Source organism: Haemorhous mexicanus, chromosome 21 (genome assembly GCF_027477595.1).
Source record: "Haemorhous mexicanus isolate bHaeMex1 chromosome 21, bHaeMex1.pri, whole genome shotgun sequence".
Lineage (NCBI taxonomy): Eukaryota > Metazoa > Chordata > Aves > Passeriformes > Fringillidae > Haemorhous > Haemorhous mexicanus.
Window position 1 is genome coordinate 6,091,677 of NC_082361.1, and position 18,130 is coordinate 6,109,806.

At 48.5% G+C, this 18,130-nt stretch overlaps 1 protein-coding gene across 6 annotated transcripts in view; it reads right to left on the reverse strand.

Moving 5' to 3' along the window:
* The window catches only part of COL27A1 (collagen type XXVII alpha 1 chain), a 143,729-nt gene that overhangs the window by 6,289 nt on the left and 119,310 nt on the right, over positions 1-18,130 (reverse strand). For 3 of the 6 annotated variants that reach the window (XR_009489099.1, XM_059865560.1, XM_059865559.1), the window contains exons 38-55: positions 17,313-17,366; positions 17,084-17,191; positions 15,650-15,703; positions 15,313-15,366; positions 10,760-10,816; positions 10,549-10,602; positions 9,607-9,660; positions 8,201-8,254; positions 6,624-6,677; positions 6,441-6,548; positions 5,984-6,091; positions 4,337-4,444; positions 2,131-2,184; positions 1,512-1,574; positions 1,056-1,109; positions 336-371; positions 182-251; positions 1-18 (exon numbers count right to left, since the gene is read on the reverse strand). Coding sequence is in view for 5 of the 6 variants with exons in the window: in XM_059865560.1 (XP_059721543.1) it covers positions 1-18; positions 182-251; positions 336-371; positions 1,056-1,109; positions 1,512-1,574; positions 2,131-2,184; positions 4,337-4,444; positions 5,984-6,091; positions 6,441-6,548; positions 6,624-6,677; positions 8,201-8,254; positions 9,607-9,660; positions 10,549-10,602; positions 10,760-10,816; positions 15,313-15,366; positions 15,650-15,703; positions 17,084-17,191; positions 17,313-17,366 (1,162 nt within the window). In the remaining variant the exon portion in view is untranslated. Of the gene's footprint in view, positions 252-335; positions 372-1,055; positions 1,110-1,511; positions 1,575-2,130; positions 2,185-4,336; positions 4,445-5,983; positions 6,092-6,440; positions 6,549-6,623; positions 6,678-8,200; positions 8,255-9,606; positions 9,661-10,548; positions 10,603-10,759; positions 10,817-15,312; positions 15,367-15,649; positions 15,704-17,083; positions 17,192-17,312; positions 17,367-18,130 lie in introns of all 6 variants that reach the window. The other 3 variants (XM_059865557.1, XM_059865556.1, XM_059865558.1) reach the window with 3 other exon arrangements.

Below are 18,130 nucleotides of genomic sequence, written 5' to 3' on the forward strand. Positions count from 1 at the left end.
CCTTGGACCTTGAAGACCCTGCAGGGAAAAAAAAAAGGCACAGAAGCTGTCAGAAAATGCTCATTACTGACCCAAAATCTCCCTGTACACCCATGTGCTGTTCCCAAGGCAAGGGCTGGAGATAGCACAGCTGTGGACAGCATGGTGCAGTGTTGCTGGGTTAAGGAAATGGAAATTTTACCAGCAGAGGGGTGTGGATGTGTGTACACATCTGTAAGCAGTGTCCTGCCCTCGTGGGAGCCTGGTGCACCCTGTGGTCACAGCAGAGCCCAGAGTGACTCTTGGTTGCTCAGGGCCACTCCTAGGGGCACTCTTAGGGGGGGAGCAGCACTTACCATGTCCCCACGGCTGCCTTTGTCTCCCTTGGGGCCCTGAAAGCACAGGAGGTGGCTGTCACTGACAGGCACAGGCTGCCCTGCTGGCTGCTGCCCCCAGAAGCTCCTTGCAAGGACTCATCTCTAACTCACAGCTCAGGCTGTCACATTGGCCTCTCCCAAAGCAAGAAATGCCCTTACTGGCTGTTTTGGCAATGTCTGAGCTCTTCTGACTGGTTTTTATCTCTGGAGCAAGCTCTGAGTGGTGCCATGCTTGTGTTTCCACAAAGCACTGACCTGATCTTTCATCTGTGTTCAGGGCCTTTGGCATTTTAGGGCAGGCAGGGATTTTCAGCATTTCCCAAAATCAAGTGGTTCCCAGTTTAATACATTAAAAAAAAAAAAAAGTTTATTTAAATGTGTTCCCCCCACCCCAGGCCAGGTTCTCTGCAAAATCTGACTTTCAAAAATCTGCAGTAACATTCTTGTCTTCCAGTCTATTGAAAACCTTGCACTTCTGCATTGCTGCTCCTCACTTCTCAGCTAATAATCTCCCAGAAATTGGCTATGCAGCCAGAGACTAAGCCTGCACTTTTCTGAAGCTGCTGATCTTAAAACCCATTTTATTTTCCTGGCTACAGCAGGATTTGGGGGTTACTTGTGCTGGCCTCAAACATCTTGGATGTCATGCATTTAAAGTCTTCTAAAAAATACAGGCAGGAAAGAAGTGTGGATACTTACAGGGCTTCCTGTGGGACCCTGAATGCCCAGAGGACCAATAATTCCTTCTTTTCCCTAGGAAAGAAAAGACTTGTGAGCCACCACGTGGGACCTGACAGTCATTTCCACGAGGGCAGACTCAGTGAAGACTCTGAATCTTTGCTGCTTTTCTTTTCTTGGTGGTGGTATTTGCTGTATCTGGAATAAAAAACCATTTCCAAAGAGGCAGGTCCTGACAGTGTGGTTGTCATGAGCCTTGTTAAACCTCAGAAATCCCATAAATGGAAGGATTTCAGTGTGGCTGGAGTGCTCTGTGCAGCGTGGCTGTCCCCAAGCCCTGTGGTCACCTCCAGCTGTGGGGCTCAGAGGTGGTGCCATGGCCTTGAGCACTGGGCTCCTCACAGCCCCTGGAGCCTCACAGAAATGGGGCTGAAGGGAGAAAATCCTCCCCAAGCCACAAACTGGGAAAGCACTCACCATGAGACCTGGTGGCCCTCGTGGTCCCTGAATGCCTTTGAACCCAAGGTCTCCTGGGGGGCCCTGTGAGCAAAAAATGAGATGTGAGGTAAATACTACTAAATACTTCCACTAATTAACCAAACCCTGTGTTTGTGCCCTTGCTTAGAGCTCTGCTTTAAGGACAGGGGGGCTGCCTCTTGTCTATGGGACAGGGAAGATCCAATTTGTTGTAAATTCTTTCCCCACTCCTGTTTTGCATGGCTTTTACTTTTGACAGAAAACAAACAGTTTCCTCTTCACCAGGGAAATTACATGGTGATAAAATGAGTCTGAATTTCAAGTCAAGGCTCTCAGAGTTAGGAATGCACACTGGTGTCTCAGGTGCAGGCTGATGGTTGATGCTGGAAATACAAATGTCAGAAGGGGGAAAACAGCCAGAATCTCTAGCACTGCCCTTTTCCTCCAACAAAGCATGTGTAAGCACACACTCACTTTACAAATGAAGATTCATAAACTAAAGAAAGTTGGGATGAAAATTCAATTTCCTGCAGAGCTGCCAGCAATGCAACAAGTGTGGCATGACCTGTCCCCAGTAAAGTGAGAGCAGAAAACCAGCTGGTCCCCAGCAGCCTCTCACCTTTGGGCCAAAGAGTCCTGCAATCCCTGGGAATCCTGTCTCTCCGAAGTCTCCCTGCACGTGACAGCCAAGACAAGAACAAAGGACAACAGTAAATTCTCACTGGTGCCTGCAGATCTCACTCAGAGATGCACCAAGAGGTCAGCAGCTCCAGAGACAAACCTGTGAGTATCCCTCAGTCCAAGCAGGACTGATGAGAAAGAATGAAAAACACCTGGAGGAGGAGCTACACAAACATCAGGCTAGAAGCAACTCACCTGATCCCTTAGAGCTCACCAATGCCACCTTTTTGCCCCCAGAATGGGAGGCAAACCTGCACTACTCCCAGCAGATGCTTCTCTGGCTTGGCCCAGCAGAAGCAGGATGCAGAGCATCTACTCTGAGATTGATCTTGGAATTTCATGCTGCAAAATAACAGCCTCAAAGTTTTTTTTTTTAAAAAAGCTCCTCTTTTATTTATATTACAAACTGGACTGACCTACTAATTCAAACTGTAATTTTAAACTATGCTCATTCAAGCTGTTAAAAAAATGCATGTTCCTACAACATAACCTCCCACTCAAGCCCAGGAAAACCATGCATATCTCTAATTCTTTTCCTCTTCAACTCTGTGGGGATTTTCCCTCAATTTTGTAAGAAAAATAATAATAAAATAGTTGAAAGACCATCAAGCTTGAATCAGCACATAGCATGTACTCTGAGAATAAAAAACCCACCCTGGGTAGCATGTCCTTATGTAAACATCCTCCTTTCACCATGCTGGAGATGGTCATCCTTTGATATTTTTGGGCTTCTCAGATGTCAAAATTCAAGATGATTCAATGTTTAAAAAAAAGAAAGGGGTCAGAAACCTTCACCAGATGATTCTTCTCCAGTGTTAGGAACATCAGAGACAGATAAGGCTGTCCTCCCTTTTGGCAGGACTGTCTCACCCACCCTGACTGTGCTTTTTGGGGTGTATTACAGTGGTTTGTGAATGACCCAAGTGATGGGGCTTCCACCCCCTTTACTGCACAGCTGTTCCAGCATCAGCCTAGAAACCTCACTCTTGGGAAGTTTTCCCTTGAAAAAGGCCATGAGAGTGAGAAACTGCTTGGCAAGGAAGGGCTTGGTTGGACTTGGTGGAGTGCAAGAAACTTTCCAAGGATACAAATTGATTTAATTGCCCATTTCTGGGTCCTGGAAAGGAAAATTGTTACTAACAGGGGACTAAGGTCTTTCCTGCATGAGGAGAATCAACCAAGCCTTCTTTTTAGAGGAATTTCAGGCAAAAGCACAGGGAAAGTCAGAAGGGTTTAAATGTCATGGAGTCATCTCAGCCAAAGGAACACAAGGTCATTGGTCCTGCAGCAAATCAGGCAGTGACAATATGGGGCAAAGAACGTGTCACTTGTGTCACAGGGACAAAATAATCTGTGAGACTGATCTATGAGCAAGGACAAAATGATATAGGGTGGTGTTGGTCACTGCCTTTCAGCTTGAAAACTGAGCATGAGCTTTTATATAAAACAGCCAAAGAAGTGCATTTTATTGAGGTAGTTTGGGTTCATTCTGTGCCTTTTTTCATATTGAGAGGAATGGTGGATTTGTCTTTCCAAACCAGCTATGGGTCTGCTGGTAGATAAAACCAGCATTGGGAGATAAAAGGAACAATGGGAAGGATTCCACTGATTGATGAATGGAAAAAGATATTTGCTTTTACAAATAAACTTTAGGTTTGCTGAGAAATGAAATTAGACACTGAAAGATGAAAGAAACAATGGGGAAGAAAAACCACTAATTTATCTAAGAATGAAAAATTAAAAGGGAGGGTTATACATTAGAGGGAACTCTTCAGGATCAGGTGTTCCGGGAAGTCTGTACCTCTCAAGTACCTCAGCCAACGGGGAAAGAGAGAAGGAAATGTGGCTGGGAAATTGGGATAAAAGGGAGGCTGTGTCCTCCAAAAATCTGAGAGATCCCAGGGCCTCTCCCTTGATTGGAATAAAGTAAAAGGACTCCTCTGTCTCCTTTTTGGACATAAACCTCTGGTGCTTGTGGATTAATTTTCCTAACAATATCAGTCCTCATCCCTCTCCCAGAGTCATGCTCCAGCTGGATATGGGCTCCCCTGCACAGCCCCTCCCCAGGATCACCCTGCTGCCCAGGCTGGATCCACAGGGATCTCCTGCAGGGCTCAGCTCTGCTCAGCTCCAGCACCACTAACCCGCTGTCCTTTGGCTCCTGGGTCACCAGGGCTCCCTGGAGGGCCCGTTCCTCCCGGTGATCCTCGCTTCCCTGCTTGGCCACTCTGTCCAGGCAATCCTCTTTCACCCTGAAAAGAACAGAATTCAAGTAATTCCAAAGGAGGGGAGCTGAATATAACAGCACTCAGCTGTAAAAGCCATAGATGGGAGGCTGGCAAAGATGGGATAAGGAATGTGGCTCCATCAGGGGATGCCCCAAGTCTGCTAGGGCAGGATGCTCAGGATGCACAGGGTGAGACCAAGGTGGGCATGGCAGTGTTCCCTCCTGGGCTGCCCCCAGAACAGGAGCCTCAGCAGAGCTGTCCCACCTGCATGGGGGTAGGGAGAGAAAGGGGAGCAAATGTCTTCTCTTTGCACTTCCTACATTCTCTGTCTGCCCTGCAGTTTCCCATAATCTCTTCCCCCAGCAGGCTGGCAATTGATGATTAATTCATGGAAAATGCTGAAGGCATGCCAAGAGCAGGACTTCAATCCAGAGGCTGCAAAGCCAACATTTTCCCTTTGTTAACCCTACAACTTCAATCCAGAGAGGGCCTCCTGCCACCCAGCACCACACTTTGCTCCCCACTTCTTCCCCTTGCCAGGTGCCAGGAGCAGCACAAGCTCCAGCTGCTCAATCTGGGGCAGACTGGGAGAGAGGAGCAAAGGCAGGGAGAGCCTAGGATGGTGGAACAGCTGGAAAAGGGGCAACAAATTCCCCTGGAGGCAGGGTGGGAGTGTGTGACAAGGACACGGAGTCTCAGTCACCTCCTGTTGTACTGCCCAAGGCAGCTGGAGGGCAGCAAGTGACAGATCAAGGGCTTTGGAGCCCTAATTTAAATCAGATCCCAGAGCCTCTCCAAACCCAGCTGGAGTCTTCCTATTTACAGATCTTTCCTATTTACAGAGTCTTTCTACAAATGACTGAATTGCTGTGAATCCAGTTTAGATCCTGTGGTGAGCCTGGATCAGGGCAAGGACCAGGAAGAAACCCAAGGTCACAAAAGCAGCTTGTCCCTGCTTCCACCCAGAGTGATGTCCAAGCCCATACTGGCTCCAGTTGTTCTAACCAGTAAATATGTTAAAAACCAAGCAGCAAAATTTCCCTGCAGCAGTTCAGGTCTTGCAGAGCAGCAGAACACCTGAATCTCCCATGGAGTTGTCCATGCACATCCTACACTGGCTGTTGCACACCCTACAGCTGGCTGTAGCAGCTCCTCGGCAACTTCTCCATGTTTTTTCTAGTCAGGTTTCTCATGATGAAACACTCAAGTGTTTGTAATGTGTCTGCAGGCTCCTGAGCTCCTTTGGTAAGGGAGGAAAGGTCGCTGGGACATTCAGCTGCTGTGTACATCAGGAAAATGGATGGATGGATGGATGGATGGATGGATGGATGGATGGATGGATGGATGGATGGATGGATGACGGATGGATGGATGGATGGATGGATAGATGGATGGATGGATGGATGGATGATGATGAGAAGAAAGATCTGCAGAGCCTCTAGCTAAGTGAGAAATGGCAGCAGGAGCTGAGACTATATTAGAACTTGGAGAGCTCAAGCTCAGAGGCATCAGGCTCACAGACTGGATCACTCACAGCAGCATCTGAGGCAGTCAGGAACTCACCTTGAACCCTGGTGGTCCCTGGGCCCCTGGGAGTCCTGGCACGCCGGGGTTCCCTCTCTTGCCCGACATCCCGGTCACGCCTTCTTCCCCATCGTCTCCCTGCTCTCCCTAGGAAAGAAACACACAGGAGGTTATGAAACAAAACACTTTCCCCTTCTGCACAGCTTCTGGGGAGACAGGGGAGTGGTGGGATTCTGCTCTCAGCAAGAGGGGGAAAGGTTTGCAGGGGTAGACAGAGTTGTGTGCATGTGAGTGTCTGTCAAACCCCATTTTATTCACAGATCTGGTCATGCAAAGGCAGCTGCTGCCTCTGTGTGCAAGTGATATGTGTAGATCTGCTCTGGGTGCATGTAAACTGGAATATCCACAGCTGGATCACATAATTTGTCCTGTGCTACCTTGCAGTTTTCCAGCTCCAAGGCTGTGTTTGCTGTCCAAGGCTGCAGTTGAAGCTTACCAGCATCCCAGGCACGCCGTCCTTCCCAGGCACGCCGTCCACTCCAGGGGCACCCTCTTGACCCTGCCTTCCCACCACTCCTCGAGGACCTGGTAGCCCAAGGGTGCCCTAAAATCACAAAGATATTAAAGAAGGAGCTCCCAGACAGCGTTTCCTGGGGCAGAAAACTGAATTTTCACCTACCGGTGAGCCCCTGCTCCCTGCACTGCCCTGTGCTCCTTGCTTTCCTTTTTGACCCTGCAAGTAAAAAAAAGAGAGACATCTAAAATTGCAGCAGTTCTAGCACAGCTCCACTTGGGACTGTGACTTCAGGGTGTGCTTTTGGATAATGATTGGAAAGGGTTTTATAAAAGGGACATTTATAAAGTCAGTTGCTCCAGTGCTGGGGAATGAACTGCTGTTTGGTTTTATTACAAGTGATTCTTCGTATGTCTTGAGAGTTCTAGGGCAGGAATGAATAGCTAGAAGGCAAGGACCTGCATTTTTCCTAATACAGAGCAGATGAGGACAAAAAAAAGCAGGATGAACTCAAGGGAGGATTTGGTACACTGGCAAACATTAGAACAAGATGCTAAAAACCTCAGTCCTCCACCAGTTCATTGACAGCAAACCCAGGACTCAGAGAGTTCAGGGGGGCTCCTCTGAGAAGTAACTCTGTGTTTGAGAGCTAATGGAAATTAAAAAGGGTGTCTTCTGTCCGAAATTTGCAATGCTGCTTTGTGAATAAAGGCAGAAAAGAAATACTCCTGAGGTTTGTTAGCTGTAAAAAGGATTAATTTGTGCAGAATGAATGGAAAACTCAGCCTCATCACCTTCACTAGGGCTCTCTCAGTGAGGTCATGTACTAAAGCACTTTTAAATTGAAGAACTCATTTTCTGTGCATTGTTTCTCCATCTGCAGAGGACCAGGCTGGCCAGCTACATAAAAGAAATATTCCTGGGGGTGCTGCCCCTGCTATTCATTAGACTCAAAGGCAGTTCCAGATTGTCCATCGATGGGCAGAATTTATTTGTCTTATCACCTGGTACATTTCTTGCCAAGAAGACCTAAAACTATCTTCTGGCATTACCCCCAGCAGGGTCAGATTAAAACCCCTGACATCTGCCAAGAGAGAGTAGGAATTTGCTGAGTATTGAGGTCACATACTTATGTTTTAGCAAATAAAGTCCCTGATCTGTGAGAATAATTAGCAAACATCACAACAGCCAGGTGTGGAGGTAGGAGTAGGTGTGGAGTGCCCAGTGAACCCTGAAGGACCCATGTGTCCTGGGTTTTCTTGCTCAATAAGGACAAGAAGTTAGAGGGATTCTTCCAAGAAACAACTCCATGGATGAATGGACTCCAAACCCAGAAGGTTTCATGCCAGAAAAGTTTATGGTTCAAGTGAAAGGGACAGACTCTTGCCTGGCTCAGCCCTCCTTGGGGATGGATGAGCCAGCTGTGGCTGGAGACAGCATAAACAGGGCACAGGAAAGAGACACAACCCGTGGCAGGGACTAAAGACCTGCCCAGGAGTCACCCATCATGCTGGAGCTGCAACTGATCTTGATCTTCTCCAGCTCCACAAAGCCAACAAACCACTGGGCTTGGACACCCAAACGTTTACAGCCCTCCCACAAGGATCTCCACAGCCTTTCAAGGCACAGAGCCTAGGCAAAAATCCCACATGCTGGGCAAAACCATGAGAGTCCTCTTAATTAGAGATTTTTAAAAAAATCTTTAAATTGGGACACTGTAAATCCACCCTGCTGAAACCTACCACATCACCTTTGGATCCCTTTGCTCCTGGCTTGCCTGGTGATCCAGGATCCCCCTACAAATCATAAACAAGAAAAAAATCTGCTTAAAATTCTCTTCTGGCAGTATCTTGCATGAAGTACAAAGAACAGCATTTTTTGTGCCCTAATAACACTGACTGTATGGAACCAATTCAGGGAAACTCAGACAGGCCCCAGGGGAAAAAAGGAGCAAGGAACTGTCTCCAGAGAGCATTAACAGGGTGTCAATTGGAGAAGAAGCAACTCTGCCCCTCGCTTGGGTGGTGCCTGTGTTTGTGGAAATCATTCACCACATTCCAGATGGTGTCTGGAGAGCAGTGCTGGGAGGTGGGCAGGAAGGAGCCTGTGTGCAGGAACAGCAGTTTACACAGTGGCTGCTGGTGCCACCTCCCCTCTGAGCACTGCAGCCCTTGCCTTGGTTTCACCTGGGTGTCAGGTGTCAGAAAACTGCCTAAGGAGTAAAGCAGAGAGGGTATCTCACTGCTCTCTTCCCCATCACACCCATCTCAGTCTTTTCTCCTGGCCAGCCTGGTTGGGTTTTTTGGTATTTGTGTCAGTGGCAATTTGTGGACTAACATCAAATAAATGGTAAGGAGGGACTCCCTGCAGAGCTCTCCTTTTTCAGCTTGTTTTTGAGCCACGTTTCTACTGGACCTTTACTAAAGACAATCCAAAGTTCCTGCTTCCATCTGAATCACCTGAGGGGCTACCCACCCCCAAATAAACTACATCCACTGGGGAATGCAGCAGCTCTACTCATTTCTGGGCCATATTACAGAGCACTACCATTTTAAACCCAAAATAGAATCTGTTGTTCTTCCCAACCTCCGTACAAAAAGTGGGAATTGATTCAACTTTATTTCCCAATACAAACTACATTTACTGTGCTGCTGCACTCACAGTTGCAATAGTCACATATAAAGATCAGTTGCTACTGTATGTAACAAGGGAATAAAAATCCTTCCCTGGAGTTTGGATTTAATTTAGTCTTTCACAAAGGTCCTTCGGTAGTTTGAGAGGAAACATCTTGCAAGTGGAATAATATGGTTTCACCTCACACCAGACCAGCAGCACATCAAATGGATCATTTCCAAGCAGATCCTTCCACTGCCATTGTCATCTCCCACCACCCATCTCCTAAGATTTCCAGTCCCTCAGGGACCATTCAGGAAGGATGGTTTTGGAAACAGGCACTGGGAGGGCTCCCTGTTTGGTCACCCATTTATTAGTCTCAAACATGGCTCAAAATGCCCATTCCATAGGCCTGGCTGATGGAAATGGCCACATTTCACAGCTCCCCACACACTCCCACTGCAGCCCTTCCCACCTTCCTGTTTTTCCTGTGCCTGGGGCATTGGCTACCTCACAATAAAGCAGCATCTCTTACCGGTGAGCCTTGCTGCCCAGGTTTTCCTCTTTCTCCATCAAGCCCTTCCTGACCCTTAAATAAAAAACAGAGAGGGAAAATGCCAATGAGGAAAAAAAAAAAAAAAGAAAAGAATGTAAAGTGATTTAAGGGGCAGAAGAAGACACATGTGTCTGCATTCTGCTGATACAGAAATGGTGAAGTTGTGGGGAATGCCCAAATCCTGTGGATATGCTTTGGGAAGAGGAACTGCTCAGCACCAGCTAAGCAGCAAAGAAGGTGTTCTAATGCATCCCAAAACACACACACACTAATGGAAGTGAAGAGCTGGAGACAGCTGTCCTAGAAAATAAGGCAGCAGCACTGCAACTCTGATGAATTCAAAATCTTCTGTAAATTTCTGTAATGAGTCCCTCTGACCAGGTGCTTTTGAATGGAGGTAACACTTAATTCATGGAGCCTTTGCAGATCAGCCCAAATCAGCTGAACATGTCCTGCAAAGAGGAATTAGGAGCACAGCAGGATATTTCATAGCCCTGGTTTTCCTTTTGAGGGAAATCTTGCAAAGTTTTTGGAAGTCTCCAAATTTTAAAGTTCACAGATCTTCCCATGGAAGAATCTACAGCCACGGGCACATCAGTCTTGAAATTTGTCCATCATGCACACATCTTATCTAGGAGGTCTCCTTGATAATCACAGAGAACTGTGCCCAAATGGTCCTGCTCATTTTTTATCCTCACTCAGCAGGTGCAGGGCAGGGTGAGGTGCTGACCTTGCCTTCAGCAATATTTTTACTGCTTTAGGTAAAGAATTGCTCCTTGTCTGAATCACAGCCATGTGCAGCAGCTAGTCAGGGACAACAGCAGGTTATGAACTGGGACTGCAGTTCTGTGGGCTGATGTGGACTGGGAGCACCTCCCCAAGGCAAACATTTTTGAATCATGCACTTGGAATAAGACTCACAGGATAACCAGTGTCTCCAGGCTCCCCTCGGTCACCTCTGTCACCAACGGGGCCCTACAAGAGCACAACAAAGACTTGAGGTGGATGTGAACAAGCTGTCACCTGCAATAACTCAGTGGCTTGTGCATGTTCTGCAAGTAAGGCAGCAACCCAACCAATCCACCCCCAAAATCACTCCAGGATTGATTAGAGAAGGGATTTAACATCTTACTCTGTCTCCAGGCGGTCCCTGTGGGCCTTCTACCCTCCCGTCATCACCTTGTTGTCCCTGTGAGTAAAATGTTAGTATTAATATAAACAGCAGACTTTAGAGCAGATGTGTCTGCACAGACCCAATCCCTTCCTTCCATATCATGGGAAGTCAAAGCCTCTGTTGAATTTACTCCCTTTTCATCTGAAGAAAGACTAAACAAATTTTTGTGTTGTTTGTTTCACTGGCTCTTCACATTGCTTTCCTGATTTCTGGTGGTTGTTTTTCCCTGGTCTAGCTCTCCTCCTTAAGTAACCAGGTGCAAAGGGTTATTTTCAACAACTCCTAAAACTAAGCAAGCAGGATGTAATTAAGCCAATATGGGAAATAGCTCTGTGCCTCTGAGTTTTATTGCTGACAGTTCAACCAAACTCTTTAATCAAGCATTTCCCCGCCCTTGCTGAGTGCTGCCTGGGCTGTCCTGGGAGCACGGGTGGTCTAGATGGGCTCCTGGGTTGTGTGCCACCATTGTGGGCTTGTTTTACCATCAGCCAGGTGAGACAGCCTCTCACACACCCCTCTCCTTGCTGGGATGCTCTCACACACCCCTCTCCTTGCTGGGATGCTCTCACACACCCCTCTCCTTGCTGGGATGCTCTCACACACCCCTCTCCTTGCTGGGATGCTCTCACACACCCCTCTCCTTGCTGGGATGCTCTCACACACCCCTCTCCTTGCTGGGATGCTCTCACACACCCCTCTCCTTGCTGGGATGCTCCACAGCACGAGCTCAGAGCTCATGGTTTGGCTGGTAGATAACATCACCCGGCTTATTAATGACTGAGGTCTCTCCAAAACATCCACAGAGAGATCCCTTAAGACTTAACAGAGACACTATCCTTTTAAATTCTGTTGTGAAAGTCACTCAGGGTCACGATGTCCTGTTTTCTCTGGAGCCCAGCTCAGAGATGGCTGTTTCTCAGCTCCCCATGGAAGAATGCAACATTCCAGCTCCTCCAGTTTTTACTACTCCACAGCAGTCTCTGGCACTTTGGCTCCTTAGGATGAACATGTCACAGAGCTCCTCTGGTGCACTCTGGGGGTTCTGGCACAGTGGAGGTGCTGTATTGGAGGTGCTTGGGTGCTCCAAGAAGCCTTGAACATCCTAACCTCAGCAGATTGCAGAGCCAAGTTTTTCACAGACTTGTGTAATTCTCAGTGGTGTCACCAGCCCTTTCTGGTGTATTTACAGCTCTCTTTGACCTTCTCTCTGGGCTACTCTCCTGTTGGAGTCGCAGCTGCTGATAGTAAGGAAATTTCTTGGTGAGCCTGCCTGCCTCTGAGAGAAACTTGGGTGGCAGAGAGGAGAGGAGGGGAGGCAAACCCTCACAGGCTCTGCCAACATTTCCAGTGCTACTGAACTTGCTGCTGGAAGCCAGCAGCAAAATACCTGGCAACTGGTTTGCCTTCCAGCCACTATCTAAGGAATGTTGCCTAGAAGGGAAACAAAGCCACCATTTCTGAACTCTCAGGGGAAAAAAATCATCCCAGTGTGTCTGTTGCTACGCAGAAGTCTTGGCACTGATTGCTTCTTCCCAAGCAGGACGTGCACACCTTTGCCATTTGGGACCTGAGATGAGCGTGATGAACTCAGAGAAAGCTCCTCATTCTGGGGACCCTTGAACAGCATCAAGACTCAGGGATTTTCTCCACCTTGTGGCTTTGTTTCCCCTTGAGTGTGATCCCCACCTTGTTCTCTGTCTCCTGCCTGAGAAAATCCTGCAGCCTGGTCAGCTCTAGGACTGTGAAACTGAGCTCCTCCAGAGCTTCCTGGTGCCTCAGCTGCTTGAGAGAGAGATGAAAGGTCTGTGCTCATTCTTCAGAAAGTTGCAGTGAAAAAAAGTTAGAGTAAAGGGCAGCAAAGTAAACATGTTAGGATACAAATGGAAAATGCATGGAGAAGAAGGGAAGGCTTGTTGTTGTTGGCTCCTGTCCCAAAGTGAGATACACCAGTTTGTAATTTTTAAAAGGATCCCATCTGGACTGCTTTAAGCAGCTGCCAAGAGCAGGCGTCTGCTCTGAGCAAGGCCTCTTTGAGGAGCTGCAAAGTATGAAATGTGGTGGAGTGGCTGGCTGGGATGGCACAAGGGAGCAGGATTCCACAGCAGTGCCTCTCACCAAACTTTCTTCTCTGAAAAAGGGAAGACCTTCCCCACCATCACATCCTCCTCCTTCCACCATGTCACTTACAGCTCACAGTGCTCACGGTCCCATTTCCATTTTCTCTTTATTTCTCACTTTCAGGCTTCCATTTTTGTGTTCACACTCTTGTGAGAGGTTACAGATGTCTGGAGGGAAGGAATCTATCTGTCTTTAGGCTGGGATCCAGGCACCTCTTGGGAGATGAGGGAGGGTGGATAGGAAAATTTAGATGCAAGATTTTGTGGAGCACCTGGATGTTCCAGGAAGGGGTGCTGGAGGCTCAGTACATGATTTTGTGCTCTCCTGGTTCAGCATCTTCTCCTTCTGCTCCTCAGAAAGGTGTCAGCAGACCCACTGGCCTTCCAGGAGAACATGAGTGAGGAGATGCAGCTGCCAGTGGTCACTAAGAGGGCAGACTGCTCTTAGCAGGGTGAATTGAACGCTTTGGTGGCTTCATCAGGCTTCAGCTTGGATACTTGCATGTAGAATTAATTTATCATAACACTGCTGTGCTCTTCTGACACCAGATCCACTCAGGGAGTGCTCTTCCAGTGTCCTTTTGCAGAGCAACATCTTGTTGATGAAGGGCAAATTGCTCCATTGAGCACTTCAGATGAATAATTTGGGGATCATTTGCTAGTGAGATGACAAGAGCTTTCAAGATGGCAAGTTTAAATGTTTTCAAATAAGATTACAGGTGCAATTTAAGCAACAGACATACATATCTGCACACCTGAGTGGCTGCAGGGTCAATGGCTGACCTTGCTTTTGCTAGTCACGACTCACAACTCTTTGCCAGGATGCTCAAGGTTCGACAGGGGAATTGTAAGGAACCTCTGGGGCAGGTTCTGAGCTGACAATGTGTCTGGTCATGAGCTCTCACATCATCCTGGGCTGGTTGTGCTTGTCTCACACTTGCCAGGAAGCTCAGCAAGGCAGCAATGGAGATAGGGAGCAGCAGGAACATCAGCAGCTGTTCCTCCATGGATGTGTTTCAGCAGCAGGAAATGGGAGAAAAGGCACAATGGCCAATGTTCACCCCCAAAGCAAAATTTCTGAGACATGTGAATGTCTTAGTGGAGCACAACAGCTTTCCCTGCCCCAGTGACTCCTGGCTGCAGGGGGAATCTCCAGGCAGAGCAGGGTGTGAGCAGGATATCCTGACACAGGAGCCTGAAGGGATCCATTCAAAGCCCCAGCAAGGGCAAGTCCTTACAAACTCATTTTATGAGCAATGAAGCTCCTGTCTGCACTACAGCTGCCCTCCCACCCGTGTGCAGAGGCAAAGCTGAATGCTCTCTAGGTGATGGGGAGCAGAAAATGAGCAGAAAGAGTTCATGCATCTCTCCTCTTCATGGAGACCTCACAACTGACCAGTCTCCATCACCAGCACTTCCCTTCCCACACCAAGGGAGAATCACAGAATGGTTTGGGTTGAAAGGGACCTTAAACTCATCTCATTCCACTCCTTGCCATGGGCAGGGACACCTTCCACAGATCAGGGTGCTCCAAGCCCCATCCAACCTGGCCTTGGACTCTTCCAGGGATAGGGCAGCCCAGACCTGCGCCAGTGCTTTGCCACCCTCTGAGTAGAGAACTTCCTGACATTAACCAAAATCCACTTCTGTTTTTTGTAGGAAGCTGCTCCCCTCTTCTAGACAGCCCCCTTTAAGTACTGGAAGGTCACAAGGAGCTCTCCTCAGAGCCTTCTGCAGAGGGATCTCAGGAGGGAGGGAGCATGGCTGCAGAAGGCATGTGAAGGACACCCTCAGCCCTGGGAGAGCCAAGCAGCCCTGGAGCTGACAGGAAACCACTGAAGAGTGAGTCACAGCTCCAGCCTGAACTGGTTATGGCTCTGCTGACTCAGCAAAAGGGGAAAACTCCCGGGAAAAGCCACCGTGGAAAGAGGGCTCTGAGTCAGGGCAGCTGCAGCCAGGGGGCTGTGGAAAGGTGGGGCACAGGGAACATGGAGCAAGGGCCATGGAGAGGGGAAACACCAGCAGCTGGAGATCTGCTGCTTTGTACAGGGAGTTACTGTGACCTGATCACAGAAAGCCACGAGTCTGACTCCTTTTGGCTTGGGGACTGAGCTGAATTCCTGTGGATGCAGGAAAAGCACATCCTCAGGGTCATGCTGGCTGGCTCAGCCCCTGGCACAGGGCACGTGGTGTCTGGGAAGCACATGCTGGTGGCACGAGGGTCCTGGCACTGGCTGGCACAGGCAAGGCTGTAGCTTTGAGGGGTTGTGTGAGTGGCTGTGTGGTCGAGGAGGCACCTCTGCCTCAGCCACAGGGTGAGCAGAGTGCAGATGCATGGCACTTACAGCAATTGTCTCATTCAAGGGGAAATGAGGCCAAACCCCCTGAACTTACCTTTTCCCCCTTTGGCCCTGGTGGTCCAATTGGCCCTGGTGGTCCTGCATGTCCCTGTGGAGAGCAGAGAGCATGTGAGGAGGCAGGAAAGAGCTGTGGGACTTCAAGTCCTCCCTGGTTCTCTGCCAGATCTCACGAGCCCTGGGTGGTGCATGCCAGCTTTGGAGGGACACGTGGGTCACACGGGAGAGATGAACCAAATGCAGGTGGTGCAAATGGAGACTTGACAGAGAACTAAACTCGAGGTCATGGCTGAAGAACAGTTTGCATCCTGGAGTGGCAGTTTTGTTGTGTTTAAGAACAGATAAAAGCTGGGAGGTGAAAATAAACTCCTTACCTGGTAACCCTTTAAGCCTGGGTCCCCTTGAGCACCCATCCTTCCTGGAGCTCCCTGGAGAGGCAAAGACAGAGGGACTGAGAGAGCAGCCCATGGTGTTGGCACGCAGGGAGGAGGCACTGGGCTGTGCAAAGCAAAGCTCTGCACACCTGGGAGTGTGGCCAGTCCTTGTTCTGGCCATCTCTGAGCTCTGCTGCAGCCCCTGATGGCTTTTCCCTGGCTTTAACCTCTTACACGTGGAGAGGGGTGTGCCAGGAGGCCTCCCCATGCCTTTGCCTGCCTGCAGCAGCAGCTTCCCCACCTCACTCAGATCTGCTGTCAGAAATGGCTGCATCTGGGTGCTCTTCACCTGCCCTCCTGCCCACCTCTATCCAAATTAGTGTTGTGCTAGGAAGTCCACCAGACTTCCACGGACCAGAATCACACCCTTAGCACAGTGAACAAAGGGGTTTAAATCAGATCATCAGATTAAAGTGAGTCACAAAATTTCCATATAATCCCATTTAGCATGGAATAAAGCCCTTTCCACAAGACAAAGACATGTCCACTCCAATAGACTGTTGCTCAGATATTGCTTTGCTTCCTTGTGAAATAAGCCATGGAGGCTTTGCCAAAGACTATTAAGGGAGGATATGTGGTGAGGCCACAATTTTTAGTGCAGGAAAACACTATCAGCAAAACCATCACTCCATCACTCATTTGCTACTGTTCTGAAGTATCACCACTATTCCTAGTTCATAAATAATTCCTGGTTTTGCACTAAGTTCTATCAAATAGAGGGCAAGAAGTTTCCTAACCAGCCTGCAATGCATGAGGGGCACTTATGTACCACTGCTGACTTGATGCGTTTATCTCTTGTGGTGAAAGCAAATTAAATATCTCCCCTCTCTGCCATACTATGGCTGTTCTTTCTGGAAGCCTCACCTTCAGTACCCAGTTCAAACCCTTTCCCATGCTATATTTCTTCTTGCTCCAAGTGTTTTAGATAAGTAGATCAAGAGTGGGTGTAGAAACAGGGCAGAAATCCAAGGCAGAGTTCCTTATGACAACACAGCTTGACTTGGAAGCAGCTCTTGCCATGAGTGTGCAGTCTCAAAGGGGAAGATCTTAGCAAAAAATAGCTTATCAGCTCACTCAGCTGAGGAAAAATCCCCAATATTTCAGCAATTTCAGCCTATCTGGGGAGTTGTGAAGAACTGCCTCGATGCAACGTGAGCTGGGCTCACGGGGCACCAACCCAACCCCCCCCATGGACTCTTTCCCATGCTGCTTGGGACAAGGGTTAAGATGTTTTTGGCCAATTAAACCCATCTAAGAGCATTTTTCAGTGCCCTGAAGGCTCTGCTGGGCTCTCTGCTCCAGTCAGGCCCGTGCCCACCAGTGCCAGCCAGGTTTCTGTGAGTTGTGTTCAGCCGTTTGCAGAGCTCTTCTCACCATCGGTCCCAGGGTACCTCGGGATCCTTTAGGGCCTTGGTTCCCCTTCGGCCCCTGCTTCCCTGGGGATCCCATCTCTCCAAGCTGCCCCTGGTAGCCTTTGCTGCCCTGCAGAGCAAAGGCACTGACATCAGTGTGGGACAAAACTCCTTCTGCAGGAAAACATCAGAGACGAGGAAGGGCAGGGAGAACCACAGGCTGTGATGTTATCAAGGAGAGATGTTCCTACCTTCTGGCCAGGCTTGCCCTCTTCCCCCTGTTTTCCTGGTTTCCCTTCTGGTCCCTGGAAGGGAAAAAAAAGGCTGTTGGAATGGGAAAGCAAAGGAGTTGCATCCCAACCAACCACTCCCAAGCCATTTCCCTAGCACACACAAACCTGAGAGCATCCTCACCCACACATGGGGCCAGCAAGGAGGCCAGGAAGTTGTGCAGGTCAGATCACAATCCACAGGTGCTACACCAGGGCTATGCCTGAGTTTGGTCTTTAGCTGCTCCAACACATGGAGGAAAACTCATTGCCTAAAGGTGGAAAGATCTCTGTGCTCAGGTGGCTACTGGGCAACACAGCTGAAAGGTGACACTGTGATAATTTTGATGATGATAATGACTTTGAAATCACATCTTGAAGATAGGTGGGTCATGGAAAACTGTGTCCCTCTTTCTCAAAGGGTGCAAAAGAAGGATCTCCAGAAGTGCACCTACCTGGCTCTGCTACAGAATGGGCTGAAATGTGGAGAACACATTTACCCTGATTCCCACAAAAGGTTTCCTCTGGTTCACCCCTGAACCAGTAGCAAACCAGTAGGTATCAATACTTTTGACAGGCACTAAATTAGGTAGCAATACTTTTTATATAGTTTTAGGACCCTATCAATAGAACCACTGATTCCACAGCACTTCTTATTTTTTACTTTGTGAAAAAAAGCAATGGTTTCATTCTCTGTGCACCTACCACACACAGCCTCCTGCTCACAGTGAAACCCCCTCCCTCTCTTTGTGTTATTACTGCCACATGCAGAAACCACAATCTACTGATCAGACTTCTAG